Source organism: Nansenia antarctica (assembly GCF_963989245.1).
Source record: "Nansenia antarctica genome assembly, chromosome: 4".
NCBI lineage: Eukaryota > Metazoa > Chordata > Actinopteri > Argentiniformes > Microstomatidae > Nansenia > Nansenia antarctica.
The window spans coordinates 69318684-69333372 of NC_137689.1; the positions used below are offsets into that span (position 1 = coordinate 69318684).

A 14689-nucleotide genomic window follows, 5' to 3' on the forward strand; every position below is an offset into this window, starting at 1 on the left:
AAGTGGTCCCTGCTTTATTACTCTACCACACAGTACAGAAGCAGACTTCCTGTAGCCGCTGTGCTACTGTAGTTCAATTGTGTTCTGCAGAGTCGGGTGGAGCAGCACCCAACCCAACCAAGACCACCTCGACTGCTGCTATGTCTATATAAACACCATAAGTAATATCTCTGATATGTTTGTGTAATAGTCAACTGGACAAAGGAAATCACATTCTTCTAAACTTCTTCTTTACATTTCATCATTGGAGATTGTCTTACACATTCTATCTATCACTTTACACATTCTATGATCTCTTGATTCTCTAAGATCTCTTGATCAGTCTGTATGACAGAGTAACATCTGATAGAGTTTCTGCATTGAGAATTAGGATTACAAAATCCTCTCTTACCAAACAGAGTCTGTTGTTGTGTTCGTTTGCTCTCTGTCCTTATGGGGAGTGGCAGTAGCAGTATGAGTAGCAGTAGCAGTGGTGGCTTCTATTGTTCTCTCTGTCCAGTAAGTAAAGGTGCAGCTCCACATTTGTTGATGTACAGAGAACAATGTATGAGGTGTAGTGTAGTTAATAAACCAACTGACACTGCCTCCTCTGGGCGGGACGGGACGAAGGCACACGCCCCACAGCTGCAGGACGGCACAGAGCAGGGCACACACACGCTGGAGCCTGAGAGAGAACGACACACAAATGCACCCACACACACACACAGACACACGCAAACACACAGAGGTGTGTGTATGCGTGTACACATACAGTATGTACAGTACACACACACACACACACAAGTACAGTATGTGTGTTTGAGGGTATATGTGTGTAGTGTATGCAGAAGTGTGCACGTTCCTGAGGAACCCAAGCACAAAGAATTGATTCTTGTGTACTTGTACAGTGAGATGTAATAAAAGTGTGTGTGTATGTGTGTGTGTGCGTGTTTGTGTGTGTGTGTGTGCAAACAGTAGGGCACATACAGTACAGCATAGCATAACATAAATTAAAATATACACAAAAGACTAATATAAAAACGGAATAATTAACGAATAAAGGCAACCTAGAAACAAGCAAACAAATAAATGTGTTATTGGTTTATTACATTATCCTTCAAAAAATAATACAATAATTATAGGTACGGTAATAAGTATCACACAAGTCTTGAAGCCTGAACTCAGTTACACTAACTAACCCATCTAAACACACGGCACCACAGTGACGCAAGCTGCTTTGCATTAAGTGTACGCACTTCTGAGTAAAGAAAAGAAGATCAAGTCTACCTCAATATTTTTTTCAATATTCTTTCAAATATTTTGTCCAGGTCTGAATTGTAGGCGAGTCTGTCACCTTCTCTATAACAGATGGCTTGTTCAACCTTATCACACACTCATTATAGAGCTTCTGTGTCAAAGGTTTAGTTTCTGTATGATGAGCCTGTTGACCTCCTCATACATGTATGACCTTGTAGATACTGTATGTAATGTATGAAGTATCGGTTGTACACGTATTAGCCTAGTTTCTGTGTGTCTGTGTGTGAAATGCTTGATTACTCATCTACAGTGAACACTATCAAATTATGATCACACAAAAAGTGTAGCCAATATACTCCTGTCAGTCATTATCATATGACAGAAACCATGAGGAGGGGGGAAGAAGTCGAGAGAGAGAGAGAGAAACACTCCCAGGTCATAAAAACCTGTGTGCTTGATAAGGGGTCCAAAGGACGTTAGTAACTACCTGTATACAACGGCTCAGACTTAGTCAGCAGCATTTGAGAAGAGACAGACATTACACTGTGGTGGAGGGAATCTCTGGTCTTGGCCTTTCAACGTGGAAACCATGGCAAATCTACTCTTAAAACTGTTTATCTGTGGAGTTATGATTTCTAACGCTTCAGCGGAGAGTGAGTATGGTTCACTTTTCTTTGTATCTCTTCCATTCCCCCTGTTTTGGCTGTGTGAGGTGTGAACTGTAAGCAGTTTGCTGTAGCTGGGGAAGATGGTGGAGGTAGAAATTGGAGGACACGCTCATTGTAATTACATGATGAGCCCGTCCTCCGATTACCGCCTCCACCAGCCTCCCCTCCTACACACTACACAGAGAACAGGTTAGACCACCACAAACAAAAAGGGTTCTTTGACCTCCGGGTAGGTTCCTCTGTAAGAGAAACCTTTTCGGTACTACTGTGGTTGGCACCATTTTCCCCCGCGTCCCTTCTTTTTTAACTGATGAGTGTCCACCACCTCCCCCTCTCAGGCCCGCAGTGCAGTGAACCGATGAGCGAGGGCACCGGAGAGGAGAAGAAACTGATGTATGTCTACAGCGCTGGAGACGGGGCCTGTTTCCCCTTCTTCTATAAAGGACAGGAAGGGAACGAGAACCGCTTCAACACAGACAGGGACTGTATGGAGAGCTGCTCCCCCAAGTACAACGAGCTCTACCCTGTTGCAGGTAGGCTACAGAGGGAGGGGAGGAGGGAAGGAGGGAAGGAGGGAAGGAGGGAAGGAGGGAAGGAGGGCAGATACGGTGCCAGGGGAGGCTGGTGGAGGTAGAAATCGGAGGACGGGCTCTTTTTTTTATTTTTATGCATGGAATGTATGTGTTTGATAACTTTCCTGATTCCATTCCACGTATTACAATGAGCTCGTCCTCCGATTTGTACCTCCACCAGCCTCCCCTGTACTTTACTGCATGACGGCCATTTTGTTTGGGGAAGATTCAGTTGTGGAGCTTCTGTACCAAGGAGGGAGTATATAGGGCAGACTTGTTGCAGAATTGTATATGAATGTGTTGAGGTATGCTTTGTCTTACAGTAACTGGTGAAAGATTGATGAGTTGTTGTTGATGAGGATAGGAATTCTGCACCCACCACTCGATATTAAATAAATAGGCATAACCAAACCATGGTATACTCTACCAAAAACTATTTGGTAAAAATTTACTTTTTATGAATTTTGTATGCATTACTATACGTGACCATGCCCTGTGTGGGTGTGTCATACTGTTGATAAAAGTACAAACTAAGGTTTGAAAAGGGCTCTTCGCTGTCGCTGACGAAGAAGCCTTTTAACCCATTTGGGTTCCATGTGGAACCCATTTCTCTGTGGACATGGTTCTACATGAAACCCAAAAAGGTTCTATCACATTGACAGTCGAATAACTGTATTTTTTTGGGTTTTATGTACATATTTTTTTTGGTTTAGGGGCCTATTATATAGCCTACAGTCATCAATCATAAAACATAATCAATAATCAAACAAAACATAAACAATAAATACAAATACATACAATTACAATATGAACGAACACCCAACAGTAGACCTCCAAAATGTCATGCCAGTCCTACCCCCCCCCCCTGCCTTGCTTCCATCCCAGAGGCCGTGTGTAGCCTCCCCCTGGACCACTAACCCACCCCCCCCCCTTGCTTCCATCCCATGCAGAGGCCGTGTGTAGCCTCCCCCTGGACCACGGCAGCTGCTTCGCCAACGTACTGATGTACTACTACCACGCGGAGGAGAAGAACTGCCGTATATTCCACTACGGCGGCTGTCACGGCAACGGTAACCGCTTTGAGACCAGAGAGCAGTGTCTCAGTATGTGTATGGGTAAGTTGTGTAACTTGTGTTCTATCCATCCTCTCGAATTCGCCTTCAATAGGCTCCAGTCGCCTAACTGCATTCGTCCACTAGAGGTCACTCTCATGCTGTGCTTGTTCACTTAGTTCATTGGATCTCTGTGTCGTTTCTGTCTCCTCTATAGCCAAGGCAGGCAGGCAGCTTGGTGCTGGCCCAGTACCCAACCCAGATGAGACTACCACTGATGCCGGTATATTATACCATATTGCATAGCATCATACCTTTAATGCCTCTGTAGTGTGTGTGTGTGTGTGTGTGTGTGTGTGTGTGTGTGTGTGTGTGTGTGCGTGTGTGTGTGTGTGTGTGTGTGTGTGTGTGTGTGTGTGTGTGTGTGTGCGTGTGTGTGTGTGTGTGCGTGTGTGTGTGTTATAATCTCTTGATGATTTCCTTTGTAACTGTAAACTAATGAAAAGGTAACACTCAGCTGGTTTCTTCTGTTTGCTCTCTGTCTCAGGACTGATCGTGGGCATTCTGGGATTCGTAGTTTTTGGAGTGGCAGTGATCAGCACTATTGCCTTCTTTGTTGTTCAAAGGTAAGGAAAAGTGCCCTGTTCTTACAATGTAAATCAATAAGGTTTGGTTTCAAAGAGACAGCGTCAGAAGTCATCTTTGATATCAGAAGTTCATTGTCATATCCTCGAGTGCGTTACCTCAGAAAATGATTAAGATTCAATTAGAAGAAGTGGCATCAATTACATTTGAACATTAACATCACTGCCTTCCCTGTAGGAAGAACAGCAAGAAACGGCACCAGCCAGTACCAACCATGGAGATGAGCTGAAGAACACAACATCTTTTTTCAGTTTTAAAGTTCATCATTTCTTCCACTTTTTTATTTTATTTTTTAATTGTGTATTGTTTTAGTTTTAGTTTTTAGATGCTGTACTGTGCTTCTTTTTGATACGTGAAAATGTGCATTCTCTAGACTCTGTTATTACCAACTGTGGGAACCAGTTTGATGAACAATGACTACACACACCAGTGGACACTGGTGCTGGAGGTAGAAGTCAGACTTTAGTTCCTCATTCCGCTCCATGCTTTACAATGAGCCTGTATTCCAATTATTAACTTCACCAGACAGTATCTCTGTATTTGCTAAGGCTAGACACAGATCAGTGTGTACTGTATGTGATAACATTCAAACCATAAAGAAACCACTACTGCGCTTGGAGAGGAAAGGATATTGTCATGCATTGTGTAATTTAACTATTAAACTGGATTTCTCAACTTCAGTTAGTCAGTTCAGTGTCATAAGAACTGGAGCACGCGACTGATCACTCTTTTTCGTTACGTAAACTTACAGGTTGACTGCATACTGTGCACATACAGCACTCACATTCAAATCAAGATGTCATGCTATGTTTTGAAGTTGAAGTCTTTCGCAAATGTAATTTGTTAGAGTTTATGTATTAAAGTGCATTCGCATTTTGAATATGTGATTGTTCTCTATTGTACAAAGCAAAAATAAATGATTTTGGGATTTGTCATCTTTGTTATGGTCTCTTATGCTACAAAGCATAAAGTTCTCTGACATGAGGGAGCCTCCCCTGTACCGTAACTTATACCGTCATTCATTCATTCATTCATTCATTCATCACTTCGGATTACTTTCGATTGGTACCATTCCCTATTCCATTCCATGCATTTTAATGAGCCTGTCCTCCAATTTCTCTCTCCCCTGTACCGTACCATACCTGTCTATGATATCTTGCCACATCCTTCACATCCACTTGAAGCCCAGTGGGGTAGAGACTAGGGGTTGTTTTAGGACAGGGCCTGGTGTGGTGGGTAAAGAGGGGCTAGGGGTGGTTCTAGGACAGGGCCTAGTGTGGTGGGTATAGAGGGGTTAGAGGTGGTTTTAGGACAGGGCCTGGTGTGGTGGGTATAGAGGGGCTAGGGGTGGTTTTAGGACGGGGCCTAGTGTGGTGGGTATAGAGGGGCTAGGGGTGGTTTTAGGACAGGGCCTGGTGTGGTGGGTATAGAGGTTAGGGGTGGTTCTAGGACGGGGCCTGGTGTGGTGGGTATAGAGGGGCTAGGGGTTGTTTTAGGACGGGGTTTAGTGTGGTGGGTATAGAGGGGCTAGGGGTGGTTTTAGGACAGGGCCTGGTGTGGTGGGTATAGAGGGGCTAGGGGTGGTTTTAGGACAGGGCCTAGTGTGGTGGGTATAGAGGGGCTAGGGGTGGTTTTAGGACGGGGCCTAGTGTGGTGGGTATAGAGGGGTTAGGGGTTGTTTTAGGACAGGGCCTAGTGTGGTCGGTATAGAGGGGTTAGGGGTTGTTTTAGGACAGGGCCTGGTGTGGTGGGTATAGAGGGGTTAGGGGTGGTTTTAGGACAGGGCCTAGTGTGGTCGGTATAGAGGGGCTAGGTGGTTTTAGGACAGGGCCTAGTGTGGTGGGTATGGAGGGTTTAGGGGTGTCACGCCCTCTACCTCTAGGTAGTGGGAAGTGCCTCTCTCTCTCTCTTTCCCTCTCTCCCTCTCTCTCTCTCTCTCCCTCTAATTGGCAGGAGTGGCTTCAGGTGTGCGTTTTGTCCGGCTGTTCACTATTACCTCATCGTTAGCCCTGCATAAAGACCCGTTCCAGCCTTCACTTCTCTGCCAGATCGTAGCTTCAGCTTACCTTAAAGATACGCTTCCAGCTCCCCTACCTTTTTACTACCCTGCCTGTACCTGCCTCCTACTTACCCCTGTTTTGCCTTTACCCCCCAGTACCCCTACCGGACTCCTGCTGCCTGCCCTACCTGCCCTCCTGCCTGCCTGTCCTACCTGCCCTCTTGCCTGCCTGCCCTACCGGCCTGACCCCTGCCTGCCTAACGACTACTCCTCCTGCCTAAGCCCCTGCCTGCCTGCCGACTACCCCTCCTGCCTAACCCCCCTGCCTGCCTGCCGACAACCCCTCCTGCCTAAACCCCCTGCCTGCCTGCTGACTACGCCCCCTGCCTGACCCCCCGCTTGCCCTACGACCATTCTCTGCCTACTCCCTAAAATAAATCATACTTTATTTTACTTTAACCTGTCTCTGTCTGTGTCTGCGCTTGGGTTCCCTATCTGACCGTAACAAGGGGTTGTTTTAGGACAGGGCCTAGTGTGGTGGGTATAGAGGCTAGGGGTTGTTCTAGGACGGGGCCTAGTGTCTGTTTATGTATGGTGGATAGAGGTTTAGGCAAAGCCTCTTTCAATATAGATAATCTCTAGTTAAAGTGCTTTTGGGGCGAAAGTACCGGTACTTTGTTATGATCTGTTTGACCGAGCCTCATAGTCAGTCAGTCAGTCAGTCAGTCAGGCAGGCAGGCAAGCACGCTTTCCACCTAGACCTGAGGTGTTCTCACAATAGCCACAAGAGCAGGTGGCCGAGTGAGAAGTGTTGTCTCCAAGCTGTGCTTCTCAGATGCACTGGGCCAAATCGAGAACTGCAAGATTAGAAGTGTGAAAGAAAGAGCTAGCATGTCATAGTCATACAGTATCATCAGTATCTCATCAGCCTACAGTATCATAGCCTACAGTGTCAAAAGTAGTCAATAAATACACACCCGCATAGAGAGACAGCAGAGTGTCGCTGATGTGCAGATAGACCCTCACTTACTGAACCATATCGCTCGACCTGCGGGTCTACGAGCCTCGGCTGACTAACCTGTTTGAAGGAACTTATGATGTGCAGGGCCCAACAAAAGGCCCAGAATAGACTGTTTTTCCTGAGGCAGCTCAGGAAATTCCACCTCCCAAAGACCACGCTGGTGAACTTCTATACGGCCATTATTTGAGTCCATCGTCACCTCCGCCATCATCATCTGGTTCCCCGCTGCAGCGGCCAAGGACAAGGCCAAGCTGCAGCGGGTGATACGCTCGGCGGAGAGGGTGATTGACTGCCCTTTGCCCCCCCTTGAGGCCCTGTTTAAAAGTAGGGCTTTGGGGAGGGCCAGGAAGATCATGGCTGACCCCGCACACCCAAGACACGGTCTCTTAGCCCCGCTCCCCTCAGGCAGGAGGGTGCGGTCTCTAAAAACTGTGAAGGCCCGACCCCCCGACCTGACCCCTATCTATCTACCCTCCCTCCACCCCCACCCAGAGAGCTTTGGACTGTCTGGATATGAACACTTGAACACTTGATCTTTGCACTTCTTATATTTATATTATTTATGACTCTTGCACTGATGTTGGTTTGCACTGTCTTGTCCTGTCTTGCACCTGTCCTGCTGTAAACCGTGCTCCACTGTCCCAAACCAATAAAGTCTTCTGATTCTGATTTCAATGGATTTCCCCTATTGGTTTACACAGTAGCAGCAAATTAATTAGAAGACGAGATGACACAGCTCAAGGGCTCTATCCTAATAAAGACATTTAAATAAAATCAAGATTGTTTATGATACAATGAAAATACTAACTTTGAGCGCTGTATGCTGGAGGAAGGATAAGAGTTAATGCACTCTCAGAAGGAGAGAGAGAGAGAGAGAGAGAGAGAGAGAGAGAGAGAGAGAGAGCCCTTGCGCGAGCCTTTTAACTCCAGTGCTCCCTAGAGAGAGAGAGAGAGAGAACTACACTACGATACAGACTGCAGTGCGCACTGCCTGACTCAGTGGATTTTATTCACGGCTTTTTAACACCACTATCGCTTTAAGAGGTTTATCTGGATTTTAAACGCCAAGAAACTCAAGCCAAAGACGTTTTTTTTTAAATATCAAGCATTGGGATAGTTTACTTTGTACACAAAGTTACATCATCAGAGTTTGATTTATTACAAAGCTGAAGCTATGGTGGAGTCTCTCCACGAAGATCTGGCAGCTCTGTCGGATTTGGATGAGAAAAGTTTGTTGGAGTCATTGAGTGAACGCTTCAAACAAGATCGCATCTATGTGAGTGAAAGTTCAGACATCATGAATTAAACGTTCACTGTTGTGGTTTCAAGACATCCGCGTTGTACCGGTTACATTGTAACCGCAATGTGTCTTCTTGCTGTCTGTCTGGCATTGTTTGATGAACCTACTGGACGATCTGATCTCTGTTCTCCAGCTTGATCGGCACGTACAGTATATTATAGTGACAGAACGAACAGACCATATTTTGCTCCCTTACCGTGATTTCGGTGTCAGCCCGGGGTTTGCTCCCCTCCAGTTAAAACGTTACCAATGCCACGTGCACGACGGACTGACATCTATAGAAACCTTATAGTCATTGTTAGTACAACCTCTGTAATGTCCTGCACAAGGACGTGTTGTGTCCTGTTGCATACCGTCCCCTAGAACCTGTGATCTGCATTTCAAAATCAGCATGCTGAACAGACAACGTCAATACTGCGTAGCCTATGTCATAACTTGTCTGACTATGTTGAACGGTTAGAGTCTGTCTACCTGAATACAAGCTTGTTTTTAAATCAAATATTCATTTCAACAACACAATACAATAGTCCATAGATCATCAGCATGTCATGAATCCATGGCTTTGTCGTTTCTAAGACACACAGATCTTTGTCCAGTGACAGCAGAGGTAGTGTTTGTCTTTGACAACACACACACACACGCACACTCATCATATTTATTCAACCTTTAGCTCTAGACTAGAGCATGTTTGCACTAGCACGCTTTTAAGTCATGCATGGCTAACATAATCTTACATCATATCTTAGCTCTGCTGCTATTAATCACATGGAGAGGAATGTGTGATATTTTGAAAGATTGTCAGATTATAATTTTTTTCAAACAAGGCCTTTTTGTTTCTAGGTTAATTTTAGCATGTATAATGCTCACAACAACAACAACAACAACAACAACAACAACAACAACAACACCCAGCTTGTCACTCCAGTTTCACAGTAAACCAGTTTAACCAAGTCATTGCCGGTACACTAACTCACACCCCTTCTCTCCTTGTCTGTGTCAGACCTACATTGGAGACATCTTGGTGGCCGTAAACCCGTTTAAATACCTGCCACTCTATGAGAAAGAGGTGAGTAGCTGCTCCCACAAGACAAATAAACCTTTTTAGTGCAGCTGGCAAGCTTTCTCCTCCTGAAGACTGCTCTGTTCAGTGACTCAGTTTGACCTGGCAGGCCTAGAGGTCGACACAAAGGCATGAATACAGACACTTCAATCCAGAATGGAAGTTCTTGTCTAACAATAGGACTGGACGCTATACCTAAAGTTGTAGTTCTCCATAAGATATGGGTCTCTCTACCTTGCCTTCCATCCAATATCAGGGCTTTTAGTCACCAAACTTTTGAGTGAACTGTCCGTTTAAGGGACATGACAGGCTAGTAATCTTGTATAAAATATGCTGCTTAGTAACTTCCCTAGAAAATTAGTTTATTTGTGTGTGTGTGTGTGTGTGTGTGTGTGTGTGTGTGTGTGTGTGTGTGTGTGCGCGCGCCTGTGTGTGTGTGTGCGCCTGTGTGTGTGTGCGCGCCTATGTGTGCCTGCCTGCCTCCCTCTCTGCAGGTCTCAGAGAGGTATAAATGCCATGAGAAGAGCTCTCTACCCCCCCACATCTTTGCCGTGGCAGACAGAGCCTACCAGTCCATGCTGGGCAGACTGGCCACGGCGCCACAGAACCAGTGCATCGTCATCAGGTGGGTCCTCCAATGTCCAAGCTAGTCCATTACCTGTTTCCCCATCCCAGTCCATCTCAGTCCAGTCCAGCCCAGTCCATCCCAGTCTAGCTCCTCTAACCCCTGAAGCCTCTACCCCTGAAGCCTCTACCCCTGGTGAACAGGTCCTGTGTAAGCAGGGAGGAAACACAGCTCTCCTTGTGTGACTTCGGCGACCTTCCTGTGTGAAATACGGCACCTTTTTAGTGCAGGCTGAAGAAACTCTCTCTCTCTCTCTCTCTCTCTCTCTCTCTCTCTCTCTCTCTCTCTCTCTCTCTCTCCATGATTTTAACCTCATTGTCTGTGTCCTTCCTCTTTTCTCTTTCTCTCTATCTTCACCCTCTCATTCTCTCTGTATCTCTCTCTCTCTTTCTTTCTTTCTTTCTGTCTTTCTGTCTCTGTCCCTCCCCTCCTCTTTCAAAGTCCATTTCTCATACTGCCAACTTTTCTCTCTCTCTCTCTCTCTCTCTCTGTCTCTCTCTCTCTCTCTCTCTCTCTCTCTCTCTCTCTCTCTCTCTCTCTCTCTCTCTCTCTCTCTCTCTCTCTCTTCCCCCCCATGATTCTATACCATCCTAGATGTCCGTTATAGCATCTTCCCTGTGTAGCTCCTGGAAATCATATTTCAGCAGTTTTTATTTCAGCACACAACCATAATTACAATACCAGTGTGGAGGTTGGTGGGGCTGCATGTGACTCCAGAAGCAGCAGCAGCATCCGGTATCCAGCCCTGAGGTTTTCCACTACAGTGTGTAGATATCTCCCTAAGGGCCGAGCGGTTACACTGGAACTCTGCCCCTGAAATACACCCACTTTACTGTAAACTCTGTTGACATGAGGGGTGGGATGGGATGGGATGGGATGGGATGGGATGGGATGGTGTGTGTGTGTGTATGGGGGTGGTGGGGGGGGTGGGGGGGCTCTCCTCAATGTGTTTGCCAGAACCTATGGGTTTACTATGGTTGGCTGGCTGTCAATCATTCCAGCTGGGGATATTCAGAATCTGTGCTGTACTGTAGATTACTGCCTCTTCTCTGTTTTGAGAGATTTGAATCTGAAAGTTAGTTGTTGTTTTTTGTTTATCCCTCATCTTCAAAGTTGAATGGCAAAATGATGATATGTCTGTCATTTCCTAAGCCAGTTAAGAGGTTTAGTCCAAGTACCGGTATATCAAAATAGATAACACCACCCAACTTTAGACCGAAAAGCAGCCATGATAACTAAGGCCTTATGATCTCTCTCTACTGTGTAAACGGTACTGTTCAGCTGGTCGCACCGGTCTCGCATTTCATTAACAGATTTATTACGCTATTTTTATGGACCGTTTATTGAGTTGAGAGTACTGTGTTTTCCCAGCATCTGCAGGAGAACGGTACACTTACTTGATATCTCCCATCTAGGGTCATGGTTGTCATGGTAATGTACCCTGATTTATTATGGTCTGTCTCCAGCTACTGTACAGTACAGCGCTGTTGTGTTCCGTCCCCACCCTAGCCCATAATGACCAATGGCCCAACCCTAGACTATCTTTACCCCAACTCTTCATCATCAGCATCAGCCGAACATTTGTGTCCTCGGGGCTGGAAAAATCGCTAGAACGGTCAGATGAACAGATGGAAACAGCAGCCGGTAGGAGTGTTTATCTGGCTGGTTATTGAATCAGTTAACAATGAAAGTGAGATGTTGCTGTTCGGTGTCACGTCACCAAGTAGCTTCTAGAATCTAGAGCCATCTGGACTAGGGGAGGGTTGTGTAGATATCCACTACTGTAGCTTCTAGAGCCATCTAGACTAGGGGAGGGTTGTATACGGTACATGTGGGGGCGGCTGTGGCGCAGGAGGTAGAGCCGGCGCAAGGTCGTCAGATCCGCGGTTCGAACCCCGGCTGGCCACATGTCGAGGTGTTCTTGGGCAAGACACTGAACCCCAAATTGTCCCCAATGAGCGGGCCGGCGCCTTGCATGGTAGCTTGTTGTCGCCATCGGTGTATGAATGTGTGTGTGTGAATGGGTGAATGAGAGGCCATTGTAAAGAGCTTTGGAATAAGGCGCTATGTAAGGCAGTCCATTTACCGTTTCAGTCCATTTAATAGTTGAATCAATGCATCAGTGAGAGCGGTTGTGGATTGTTCCGGACCCACACGGCTGGCTGGTTGGTTGTATAGCATCGGACCCCCATTGTTTCAACAAGCGTACGCATGCATTCCCAGCAGCCTCAGCGGCATCTGAATGGGGCCCATCGCCCCGGGTTACGGCCATGTCACTGATGAATGAACCGGTCAGGCAGTCCTGGGGTGGGAGGAGGGGCTGAACCAGGACCATGGTTGCCCGGGGCAATGAAGAAAAAATGTGATTGACGACCTAAAGGAAGAAGAAAAAAAAAAAAATGTACGCACATATTGAACGTAAATTACATGTCTATACTTAACAGGGGGACTAGGTCTGACAATAGGGGGTGGTACACCCATAGGCTATATATATCGATGGTTAAAGGTTGACCTTTAGGTTGGCCTATTGTTACCATCAGACATGCTATAGAGTTGCCATGGACCCTGCAGTATAGGTCCTGTGAACATGGATAAGGCAGAAACACAGCAGGCATCTTATCATCAGTTCCTTCAGGGGGTTGAATTTTAGCTGTTGTTTTTGGACGTGAACTTGGAGTTGATGTTGTTCGTGGGGATTTCTGAGGCGAGAGTCATGCAGAGTCAAGTCTGATGATGTCATGGAAAATTAACTAGCGCTGAAAGTATGGAACATTTATAAGTGGACCAGAACTAACATTAGTGGTTAGACATCCAGTTGTTGCTGTAGATGCCATTTGTAATCAGGGCTTATCACAGATACCCTGGTATGTGCTTTGCCTCCCTCTGCACACCCACCCACCTACACACACACACACACACACACACACACACACACACACACACACACACACACACACACACACACACACACACACACAAAGAGCAGCCATTAGGAATATCGTCTGCACATTTGCAAGTTATATTGTTCATGCAAATCCCAGCTCTGGTTTTTAATGGTGCACTCATGTGAACTGCTGCTTACCAATTTGGTTGGGAGACATATTAAGCTCTCTTTGACTCGCAAATGGGTTTGTGATTCTGGGTCAGGAGGAATGAACATTTCTGTAAACAATTGGAGACGGGATTACTTTGGACTGTGATTTAGTCATTTATGTAATAAGTTGCCCTATTTCAGTTCCTCAAAAGATACACTGACCCTCTGCTTAAAGTGCGTGTGCGTGCGTGAGTGTGTGTCTGTCTGTCTGTCTGTGTCTCTGTCTGTGTCTCTGTCTGTGTCTCTGTCTGTCTGTCTGTCTGTCGGGGGGTGTGTGTGTCTGTGTCTCTGTCTCTGTCTGTCTGTCTGTCTCTGTCTGTCTGTCTGTGTGTGTGTGTGTGTGTGTGTGTGTGTGTGTGTGTGTGTGGGTGTGTGTGTGTGTGTGTGTGTGTGTGTGTGTGCCCGCCCTCTGTAAAGCTGTCATGTGTTGTCTCTACAGTGGAGAGAGCGTGTGTGTGTGTGTGTGTGTGTGCCCGCCCTCTGTAAAGCTGCCATGTGTTGTCTCTACAGTGGAGAGAGCGTGTGTGTGTGTGTGTGTGTGTGCCCGCCCTCTGTAAAGCTGCCATGTGTTGTCTCTACAGTGGAGAGAGTGGTGCCCTCTGTAAAGCTGCCATGTGTTGTCTCTACAGTGGAGAGAGTGGTGCCCTCTGTAAAGCTGCCATGTGTTGTCTCTACAGTGGAGAGAGTGGCCCTCTGTAAAGCTGCCATGTGTTGTCTCTACAGTGGAGAGAGTGGCCCTCTGTAAAGCTGCCATGTGTTGTCTCTACAGTGGAGAGAGTGGCCCTCTGTAAAGCTGCCATGTGTTGTCTCTACAGTGGAGAGAGTGGCCCTCTGTAAAGCTGCCATGTGTTGTCTCTACAGTGGAGAGAGTGGCCCTCTGTAAAGCTGCCATGTGTTGTCTCTACAGTGGAGAGAGTGGCCCTCTGTAAAGCTGCCATGTGTTGTCTCTACAGTGGAGAGAGTGGCCCTCTGTAAAGCTGCCATGTGTTGTCTCTACAGTGGAGAGAGTGGCCCTCTGTAAAGCTGCCATGTGTTGTCTCTACAGTGGGAGAGAGCCCTTGTAAAGCTGCCATGTGTTGTCTCTACAGTGGAGAGAGTGTAAAGCTGCCATGTGTTGTCTCTACAGTGGAGAGAGTGTAAAGCTGCCATGTGTTGTCTCTACAGTGGAGAGAGTGTAAAGCTGTCCATGTGTTGTCTCTACAGTGGAGAGAGTGTAAAGCTGTCATGTGTTGTCTCTACAGTGGAGAGAGTGTAAGCTGTCATGTGTTGTCTCTACAGTGGAGAGAGTGTAAAGCTGTCATGTGTTGTCTCTACAGTGGAGAGAGTGTAAAGCTGTCATGTGTTGTCTCTACAGTGGAGAGAGTGTAAAGCTGTCATGTGTTGTCTCTACAGTGGAGAGAGTGTAAAGCTGTCATGT

General features: G+C 46.4%; 1 protein-coding gene across 1 annotated transcript in view; it reads left to right on the forward strand.

Moving 5' to 3' along the window:
- Window positions 1-8367: 8367 nt before the first annotated feature.
- LOC308156308 (myosin-IIIb) overlaps window positions 8368-14689 on the forward strand; it is a gene marked incomplete at both ends in the record, with an annotated part of 39783 nt that continues 33461 nt past the window's right edge. Inside the window, 3 exons of the mRNA XM_080529653.1 lie at window positions 8368-8469; window positions 9494-9559; window positions 10048-10178. Coding sequence (XP_080385779.1) covers window positions 8368-8469; window positions 9494-9559; window positions 10048-10178 — 299 coding nt within the window. The remainder of the gene's footprint in view (window positions 8470-9493; window positions 9560-10047; window positions 10179-14689) is intronic.